This window comes from Myotis brandtii, unplaced genomic scaffold, assembly GCF_000412655.1.
Source record: "Myotis brandtii unplaced genomic scaffold, ASM41265v1 scaffold312, whole genome shotgun sequence".
NCBI classification, from domain to species: Eukaryota; Metazoa; Chordata; class Mammalia; order Chiroptera; family Vespertilionidae; genus Myotis; species Myotis brandtii.
In genome coordinates, this window is record NW_005361955.1 from 4,561,119 (window position 1) to 4,571,496 (window position 10,378).

The following is a 10,378-nucleotide window of genomic DNA, read 5'->3' on the forward strand; positions in this document are numbered from 1 at the left end:
CCCCAGACTCCGGGTTCTGAGGACTGCGAGGGCAAGGAATGTGCATCTCTTAAGGGGAGGGATGTAGGAAAGGAAAGGAAGCTGGACCTCGCATTAGCATGTTGGTAACTAGTTTAGTGCAGTCTTGGGTTGACGAGGAAAATGGCTTGCTTCTGGGACGGGGGGACCCTAGACCTCTCTGCTTTCTGAATATTCCATGTGTTTGTTTCCCTAGAGGGCTAGAGAACCCTGGACACAGAGTTCAGCAAGAGAGAGTGAAATTAAAAGAGGTTGTGAGTCTTTAACCTTGAGCCTGAAATGAATGTGAATCAGTCCCAGACTCTTGGCTTCCTTGAAGCCGGGTAAACATTCGAGTATGTCGAACCATCCCAGACCAGGGCCTCTGCATTTCCTCAGAGCCCTCCTGCTCCCTTTGTGCTGATGAAACCAAAATGCCTGAAACCTCTCCCCTCCCCCACGCCCCATGCGGCTCATACCACAAAACCCCATCTTCAGGGTAGGCAGGAAGGGGAGATGGAAGAGCTTTTTTTTCTTCCCATATTTTTTTCCATTTCAGCCGCGGAGAGAACCGAAGTGGAGACTTGAGATGGCCGTGGCGGGGTGTCCCAAAAAGTCTTGTCCCCACAGTCTTGTCCAGAGCAGTTCATTCTTTTTGTTGTCTCCATGCCAGGGGGAGGGCGAGGGGCCTGCATCTCATTGTGTGTCGTCCCCTCTGCGTTGTCAGTCACATGACAGGGTCCTGCAACCATCCCTCCTCCTCCACCAGGCACTCCGGCTGGAATCTTATTACAGTTCAGAGCCTCAGAACATTCTGGGCACTAGGCTGGGCAGCTACTATAATAATTAGTATTCCCATTTTACAGATCAGAAAACTGAGGCCTGCCACACCTTTTTTGTTGTTTGCACTTAATTAAGGGTGTAATGGCCCACTACTTATCAGGACATCAGAATATTAATAATCTCTACAGAGCCACAAATATGGAGTCCAGGGAGAAAGAAATCTCAGGGCAGCCAAATAGCCATCACAGAGCGCCAGCACTAATGCACCACGTCTGGCTGGCTCTCACTCGGCACCTGAGGCCTCCTATTTAAAGCAGTGGACAGGGTTCCCTGGAGTCCCCAGCCAACAGCACATAGAATATATCCAGATCGACAGAGATGCTTTTGAGAAGACAAGGAAAAATCAGAACTAGTGAGTGATGGCTGACATCAAAGAAGAACTTTTTAAAAATATATACTTTTATTGATTTCAGAGAGGAAAGGAGAGGGGGAGAGAGATCGAAACATCAATAATGAGAGCAAATCATTGATTGGCTGCCTCCTGCACGCCCCACACTGGGAATCGAGCCCACAACCTGGACATGTGCCCTGACCGGGAATTGAACCATGACCTCCTGGTTCATAGGTAGACACTCAACCACTAAGCCACGCCGGCCGGGCAAAGAAGAACTTTTTTCTTTTCTTTTCTTATTTTGTTTCTTTCTTCTTCTTTCATTTATAGAACTTCACAGCCCCCTGAGTCTACCCACTCACATCCAAAAAACACTGTAGGATCTTACACAAGACCAAAAGATTCTTGGCAAAGTCCACTTCTTCTCTGTGTACACTAAATTAAAAGGCAGAGGAGCATATGATGTGCTTTAGAAAGACTCCCCTATGAAATAGCAAAATAAACCCTGAGCTGTGACACTTGAAACCATCAGCCACAGTCATCAAGAGAATTCATTTCCATGGACAGGCTTTCCCCACCTTGCCCCACCACCGAGCTGGCCCTGGGTTTACTCGTCTCGTCCTCTGCCCCCCACAGGCCTATGGTGTGGGAGCAGCTGCTGCTCTGCAGGGAAGGCTATGCAGGGTGCCCTCAGGACCACAGCCACTTCGGCTGAGGCTCTGCTCCTTGGAGGCACTGCTGCTGCCCCCACTGCACTCCCCTTGCTGCTGCTCCACTGTGAGGCGGGCTGGGAAAAGAGAGGGAAGAACTTTGTCCCAAGTCCCCTCAGTCCCTTGAGCTAACAATCATGGCTTCCCCTCCTAGGTGTCCAGAGGAGGGAGCCCTCTTCTAAGTGAGGGTCCTGTTCTCTGCACCCTGCGAGGACAGAGGATGGCCAGGGAGGGAGTATGGCTCGCCCACTGTCAAGCACCAGAAGTGGCAGAGCTAGGACTCAGACTCCAGGTCCAGTGCTCTTCCCACTAGCCCGGCAGATGCAAGGCCCCACCTCCTTCCATTCTTCAGAGAACCATAGGTTCCAACTGAGACACAGAAAACGAAAGAACTTGCTATTTTGAGTTCAGTTCCACACCCCCTTAGAGCCCCACCCAGGGCGGGATTGACCATCTGATTCTGGCCTCATTTTTTGGTTTTGTGTTTTCAAAGCACAAATAAAAAAATCAAATACCCCAGGAAATAAGGGACCCCAAAGCCAACTACAATGGCTGGCCAGGGCTTTGAGTCAATACTCGAGTGTTTACCTCCCAAATGCATGAAGGAAAGAAACGTTGGGTACAAACGACCTCCGTTCACATTGTCCAGGCTTCCAAGTGTAGCGTGTGTCTGTCTGCGTGTGCCGTGTGGTTCCCGACCCCCACCGTGGCATGCTCCCCTCCCGAATGTTACCCGTCCGCCGGCTCCTTCGTGCTTTCTGGCTGCCTCTGCTCTGCACCCCAGAAAGCCCTGGGTTGGCTTTGGTTTGCTTTGCTGCCTTCGTTTTGACGTTCCTGTTCTCTGTTTGGCCCTCGTGTGACTTCTCTCATCCCGGTTTATCCATCTGTCTCTCCTTTCTGTTCCTTTCTGTTTGTGACATGTTATCTGTTCCATGTGGTATGGTTTCTTAACTGCGTGTGGGGGTTTTTTTTAAGATTACTTTTTTAAAAAATAGCTTCTCCTCCTTCCTATTCTGTTCCCACCTGGCCCCGTCACCCTTCTGCATGGTCGAACCTGCTTTAAAGTTAACAAGGCTCAGTCTCTCCCTAGGTCTGGGTGCCCGCCAGAGTGGACCATGCTTCCTCTCACCAGTTTCCCATCATCTCTTTGATGGGGCTTGATTTCTCCTATCCTAATATTGTCATTTTGACAAAACCAAAGCAATGCTAAAAACCTCATGGATGCATATAACCTGAGCCCCTCTTCCAATCTTCCCTCTCCTGTCCATGCTCATAACACTCCGAGACTATGGATTCCACCCACTTTCTATGCCCTAACCCCTCTCCCACCTGCCCCTCCTCCAAGCCCCCCAGAGCACACACAGACACACACACCAGGGCACTGCTTCTCACCCCTACACTTCCCTTGCAGATCCGCGTCGTGAAGGCGTTCCGTAGCTCTCTCTATGAAGGTCTAGAAAAGCCTGAGTCTCGAACCTCCATCCATAATTTCATGGCTCATCCTGAATTCCGGATCGAAGATTCACAGCCCCACATCCCCCTCATCGATGACACCGACCTGGAAGAAGATGCCGCGCTCAAGCAGAACTCGAGCCCGCCGTCATCGCTCAACAAGAACAACAGCGCCATCGACAGCGGGATCAACCTGACGACCGACACAAGCAAATCAGCTACCTCTTCAAGTCCAGGGAGCCCCATCCACAGCCTGGAGACATCGCTTTAGCTGAGGACCCCACCGCCACCCACCTCCCGGGCACCCACCCATCCAGACACCCAACTCACTCAAGCAGCAACGAGCAACAACAGGAAACCAAATACTGGCGAGAAAACCAACGTTTCCACCCAACAGACCCTTTTTCTGGCTGTGATGCTGTTTGAACTCTTTCTCACTTTGAGGCAAGGGGCAGGGTCTCCTCCTGGGCTTAAGGGAGTGAGAGATTTTCCCAGAACAAGCCCTTCCTGGCTCCTGCCCACACATGGACCAGCCATGCACCCGCCCAGCCGCCATGTCCCCTGCATGAATGTACTGTACACTTCCAGTCCTCCGCTTGTTTGGTTTTGGGGGGCTGGGGAGGGTTTTTGTTTGTTTTCTTAGGCGGGAACTGCAAACAGACTATTTTCTGAGACTATTTATCCAATCCACTGCTCTGTGAATTTTTGAAATGCTTGCAAAGCATGGTCTCAGTTGTATAGGTTAATTTAACAACTTTTTGACATTGCAGAGCTTAACTCGCCTAGTAGATTTGCACCAATGGAACCGAAGAACTTCATAGACACTCACAAGGTTATATCCATTTATTTATATCTATATCAACGTATACTTACTCAAGACTGTATACGTCCATATAGATAGGTAGATATATATATATATATAAATATATATACATGGATATATAAAGTTTCTTTGCCGGCATGTTGCCTTGTTTCTGCTTAAATTGCTCTATTTTAACTTATTTATGTTCTAAAAGAAGAATGTAATTTGTTTACAAACCTGTAGATAATGTCTTTGGCTATTTGTATGGTTTAAGAACACTGGTGGCTGAGATGCTATAAAAACAGCTCAGCTCAACAGACACTTCCCTGGATTGCATCCTTGATGTTTTACGATAGCCATGCTCTGATTTTTGCCTGCTATTTCCGTTCAATAATGTCACTACCACAGGAGGCTCAGGCAGAAGCCAAAAGTTACCAAGTGTCCATCCTGAGGGCTTTAACACCATGCTCCGTAGACAAAGGGAGAGGAGAGAGAAGGCTTCGTGGGCTTGGAGCGCTAAGGGTCATCCCGGCCCAAGGATGATGGGAGCAAAGCATTTTGTTGAAGACTTTTCTCTCAATGAAACTCGCTTGGGTTTACAAAGAGCATTTCGCAAAGGGGTTCTCTTTGGCACTGTCTGTTTAGAGATTGAGGTAGTGTTGCAATATTATAAATGCTATTGTGTTGATTTTTTTTTAGTTAGTAATTTAGAGGTTTATTCCCTTATTAATTGCAGCATTTAAGCTGTTGGTGTATTGGATGAGGATCATTATGGCTTGCTGCTTTTATTTTTATTTTTGAAGAAGAATAGCCTTTTTCTCTGCACTATTTAGATCCGAACAAACCTTATGATGTGTATATTGAGATGTATTCAGTGTGATTTTTAAACCAAACTGTCTTCCTATAGTCGCAATATATACTGTAGCCTTTTAACAGCAAGTCGCTTTCCCGACAGAAAGCCATTCTGAAACCCTACAGTATCACAGGTGAGAAGGGGAGGTGATTTTTCCCTCAAGACAATTACAGCACTAGTAACCCCACGTAATAAGAGCTCAAATAATTGTATGTCAGCCTCCTAACTGCTAAGCACTTTGTGGGTATCAGCTTTTTTCATAAAAGAACTTTTGTATTTAATACAAAGTTTGCTTTGAGACTTTTCAGCATACGATCTTTTTCCATAAACTTGTACAGTGCAAAAGACATTTTGAATACCATGATCGATGACGTCCCATGCTTCAAGGAAAACCAAACACGTCCCGCCTCGCTTGTGAAATTCATTCCTCATAAGGACCCTTCCCACAGTTGCTCTGCATCACCCCGGCCCCTTCCCTTCTCCAGGCCCAGAGAATTCTTCCACGCACAAGATGAGAGCCACGCGGGAAAAGAGCCATAGTCAGCTGGGAGGGCCCACATCTGGAGAAACCTGAGGGTTTGGGACCCACGTCAGCCCATCCCACCTGGCAAAATCTTCCTGGAAGGAGGACCTTCTTCGCGCACGAGCATCGCCTGAATGTCGAGAAGGAATCTCTCTGAACATACCCAGCAGAGGAAACTGCATCCCCAAAGGGGTGACCAGCCCTCAGATAGGCTTACTGGATTCCAATACCAACACCACCAAAAGCCAGCCCACTGCTCTCCTGCCTACCGAGAGAGGAAAGACCTGCACACGGAGAATGTTGGGCAGCCTTGGAATGTGGGGATTTTGTAGTTTCCTTTCTCAAGGTTTTCCATCTCCCCGCTTCTTGGTTCCAATCCTGTGCCCCTGACCTCATTCCACGGCCCTGGGAAAGCTGCCCTTGCACACCACGCTCCCTATTTATTTGGGGCCAGGACACAAGGCAAACAGGAGGGGTTTCTGAGTGGATCATAGCTGGGGAACAGGGAGCCACACGGGAGCTACCAAGAATGCCCCGCATCAGGGTTGGTCTTTTCTTGTCAGGAATGATGGATGCTCACGCACACGCACACACGCACACACCCTCCCTCTGACGCTTGCACACACATCCACACACACAGGAAATGATTGGGTTTGTCAAAACTCACTGTAGTACATAAAGCTTGCACTCTGTGTCCTATATCTAGCAGCATGGGGTACGTTTGGCAGTTCACCCCATTAGGGGGTAAATAATTTATGACCATTCATCTGTTTTTATGAATTTTTTTATCTAGACAATAATTGTAAATAAAGAACTCACTGTCTCTGTTCATTTAATACTATGCAATGCTTTCAATTGCTGACTCTTCTTACTCCCGCACTGTGGTTCTGAAATGTCTGTGGTTTAAAAAAAAAAAAGGCAAAAAAAAAAACATCAAACAGAATATAGTAAATATATATCCTGTAACTAATACTTCTTTCTATAACTGCACCGTCCACTTAGCTTCCTTTCTGTCCTCCGGACAAGGGCTCCAGGAGGAGACTCAGTTCTAGGTCTAAGCTCACCAAGTTGTCTCTCCCCACAGCTGAGGGAGGAGCAGAGGGCCCATCCAATGACCCCTGGGGCTGTAGAGTCACCCGCCTTTGGAGGCGGGCAGGGCGGAAACCGAGGGGTTTCCTTCCCGCAATTTGGGCAGCCCTTTCCCTGACTCAGAAGCAGCCTTGACTGGCCTCTTCACCATGGGCCCTGGGCCCCTTGTCCCAACCAGAGCATAGAGTTGGCAAGAGGGAGGTTGTCCTACTTCTGAGACCAGACCAATGGCAGTGACTGCAATGATGCCAGGACTCTGGACCTGTCTGATCCTGGGTATCCCAGTCAGTAAACAGCCCCTCTTTTCCCTGACCATGTTGAAATGTCACCTTTACCATACGCTGATAGCAGAGATAGATGTGGTCTATTTCTGGAATTTACCTTCTATTCCCTTTCTGGGTGTCTCATCTGGCACCAGCCACATAACTTTAATTATTGTCGCTTTATATAATGTGTTATTATATGGTAGGATATGTTATAATGTTTTATCATGTGGTAGGATAAGTACTCTTCACTCTTAACAAAATTTCCTGATTATTCTCTCACATCTGTTCTTCCCAGTAAACTAAAATTTTGCAAGTCCTCCACCCACCTCAAATACTGGGCCCTGTCATTCTGTGTGTAAACATCTTCCTGCCATTGTAAGTACTGTCCACTCGGGGTCCCTGAATAGAGTGTCCTGTGAGGAGAAACAGGGGGGGCATCCTGAATCTTGAGGGAAACCCAACATTCATTTCATACTCCCACTTGCTCCCTAGGCCAGGGTGTCATTAGGAGAGGCCACCAACGCCCCCCCCCCCCAATCCCAGTTTGGGACCCAAAGTCACCTACCTGGTTGTCTAATTCTCCTCCTGGAGAAATGTTTATTCCTGCCTCCCTTTCCTGAACTGCTTTTTGCTCTTTATTCAAAGTTTCCAGTGGTTGTGTGATACGTCCTTTGGGATGCAGCAATTTCTTGTCTGGACCTTCTCACCACCCTGACTCCCCCTACTGTTGTTGTTCTACTTACAGGAGGCTGTCAGCTGGGCTCACTGTGACATGCCTCCCATCCAAAACTCTCTCCATAGTGTCCAAGACCCCACCATTAGAAGATCCGGGCGGGGGGCGTGCATTTCTTGAAGGCTTTTGGGTCTTCCAGAGCCAAGACCTAAATCAGACAACAGCAGAAATCCCTAGGTCCTTCCCAAGTTCCAAACCAAGCTCTCCTGGTTTTGATGTAGAGATCCTATTTGCCCAAGTGGGGAGAGGGGGATCCTAGGCCCTGGGTATCAGCCATCACCCTTCTGCTGAAAATAAGATATCTGAGGCTGCCCTTCTCAGCCCGCTAAGTCTGTTTTGTAATGCCTGTGGTGCTTCCCCTCCGAACCTTTCCTCTCGGGGGTCGCCACACTTTGCTAACTCTTGTGTGCACATATTTTATAACAGAGTAGCGAGGAAATGGTGCCGCCTCCAGCTTCCACAAGCTGCCCAGGCTCTGGGGGGGGTTCTGGGACAATCGGGGCTGGGAAGTGACTGTGCTCTTATTGTACACTCTTTATTTCTCTGTATCTCTGGCTTGTGCTTTTTGTAATTAATGGGATTTGTCTGCCTTTTCAACACTATACTGAGCAATAACAATAAATGCACATGTGGAAACACAGACACCGTACACATCACAAGGCCTTTTTCCAAAGGACAACTGGGTCCCCACCCTCGTGGATTGGAACTCAGAGCGAAACTGAGTCCCTGGGAGGGGAAGGCACTTTGCCCCAGGGTGTACAGCTCAGTGGGTGGTCTCTCTCCTTCCAGCAAGTCACACCTTTCCAACATCCACCATTTGAGGGATACAAGTTCAGCCTGCCAGGAGTCATTAACCTTCCACGGGGAGCAGCTGACAGTCTCAGACAGCAAGACTTGGGGTGAAGAGGCCTAAGGAAGGAGGAAGAGGAGGAGGAGGAAGAGATTCAGGGAGCAGAGACTCTGGGAGGTAGGGGCACAAATTGGGAAAGCTCAGAATGGCCTGATTTTGGGTCTGGTATTAACCAGAGCAAGGTGATTGAAGATATGGACAAAAGATGTAGGTGGCATCCCCTACTGGGGAGGTTAACAGAAGGGGGCCTGGCACCCTAATCCCCAATGTTGGTCCAAAGGTGGAGGGTTGCACGTGCACACATCACACACATGCACTAAATCCCAGCTCTTTTCAGGGAGAATTGATCCCCAGATCAAGCACCACAGGCCCATCCATCTTCCAAACAGTTTCACATCCAGGATCCATTTAATCCCAACATCAACGTTCAGAGGAGGTATTATTGTAATACCCACTTAACAGAAGAGGAAACAGCAGCTCAGAGAAGTAGAGGGTGTGCCCACCAAGTAATTAGGAGATAGAGTACTGATACAGAGCAGTTTTTATGCCAGAATTGGCACTCAAAACCTCTGTTATAATGCCGTTCAGTCCCACCAGCAAATACCTTAATGAGTAAGATAGTTGCATTGCTTGTCTCAAATCCCCAATCTCTCCAACTTCAACGCCCACACCAAGGAATTCTTCTAATAACAACTATGCCCCTATATTTGTATTATACCTAATATGCCATTGTTCCCATTTTCCACTCAAGAAAAGTGAGGCTCAGAGAGAAGGATATGACTTTATTTTGTAAATATATTTCTATTGATTTCAGAGAGGAAGTGAAAGGGAGAGAGAGATAGAAACATGAATGATGAGAAACATTGACTGGCTGCCTCCTGCACACCCCCTACTGGGGATCAAGCCTGCAACTCAAGTATATATCCTGACTGGGAATCAAACCATGACCTCCTGGTTCATAGGTCGATGCTCAACCACTGAGCCACATAGGCCAGGCAAGGAGATGACTTTATCACCCAGATGGTCAGTGATGCAAATACAGATCCAAGGCCAGGGAGGGCCTATCCCTTGAAAAACAGGAAACCCAAGAGCCCTGCCCCCTTTATTCCCTGCTCCACTCTAAGCACCACCCCCTCACACCCCTGCAATATGTCTTCATTAGAGGGAAATAAGGAGTCTTGAAAGCTGAGGTGGAGGTGAGAAGGTGGGTTGCTGCCCAGAGGCCCAGCCCTGGATTTTGTAAGACCCACTCCCCTCTGCTTCTCCAAAGCTCCTTAATGGTCTGGATCTATCACACTTTCTGAGACTTAACATCTTCCCTCCAGTAGTGACCATCTCCAGCCAGGGTCTCCCCCCCCCCCAACTCCCCTTTATAGAAGAGGGAACTGAGGAACTGTGACTTACCCAAGGGGAGCCCAGGCTCCACCCAAGTCACTACATTCCTTGTCAAGAGGGGCCCAGGGCTGCCAGACCTGAGGGTAGCCCCAGGCTCTATCCAGAGTGCAGCGTTCTCACTGTGCTTGTGGGAAGCCAGGGACCTCTGGATTGGGAACACTGGGGGGTGGATCCTGAGTTCTAGCTGCTGAAGCTTGGCTGAGAGTCCTCTTTGCCTGGGGAAATCTACCTGATGGGCCAGACTCCCCAGGTCCCAGAACTGTGCGAAGAGGCAGTTTAGGGATCCCATGGCTTGGAAAAGGCAGGGCAAGAAGACTCAGCCTCTAGTAGGGGGCATTCCCCCAGCCTTCTCGGCCCCTGGTCCCAGCCTTGGGTCCTGAGAAGGGACTAACAAGGAAGCACTAGGACCAGTCTACCCACTCCCCCCAAAATTGATCATCCTTCAGTGTTCATCATAAGGCCCGTCGCACCCAGAATCCCAGGTAAACAGGTGAAGCTGTAGTTAGGAATCCTTTCTATCACGTAAGGATCTGG

The 10,378-nt window shown here is 48.6% G+C and overlaps 1 protein-coding gene across 10 annotated transcripts in view; it reads left to right on the forward strand.

The window, feature by feature from the left end:
• Positions 1–6,449, forward strand: part of ATP2B2 (ATPase, Ca++ transporting, plasma membrane 2) — a 296,412-nt gene extending 289,963 nt beyond the window's left edge. For 7 of the 10 annotated variants that reach the window (XM_005870061.2, XM_005870062.2, XM_014542750.1 and 4 more), the window contains one exon: positions 3,293–6,449. In XM_005870061.2, the coding sequence (XP_005870123.1) occupies positions 3,293–3,604 (312 nt within the window). In that variant the 3' untranslated portion in view covers positions 3,605–6,449. Of the gene's footprint in view, positions 1–214; positions 270–3,292 lie in introns of all 10 variants that reach the window. The other 3 variants (XM_005870065.2, XM_005870068.2, XM_005870066.2) reach the window with 2 other exon arrangements.
• Positions 6,450–10,378: the final 3,929 nt, after the last annotated feature.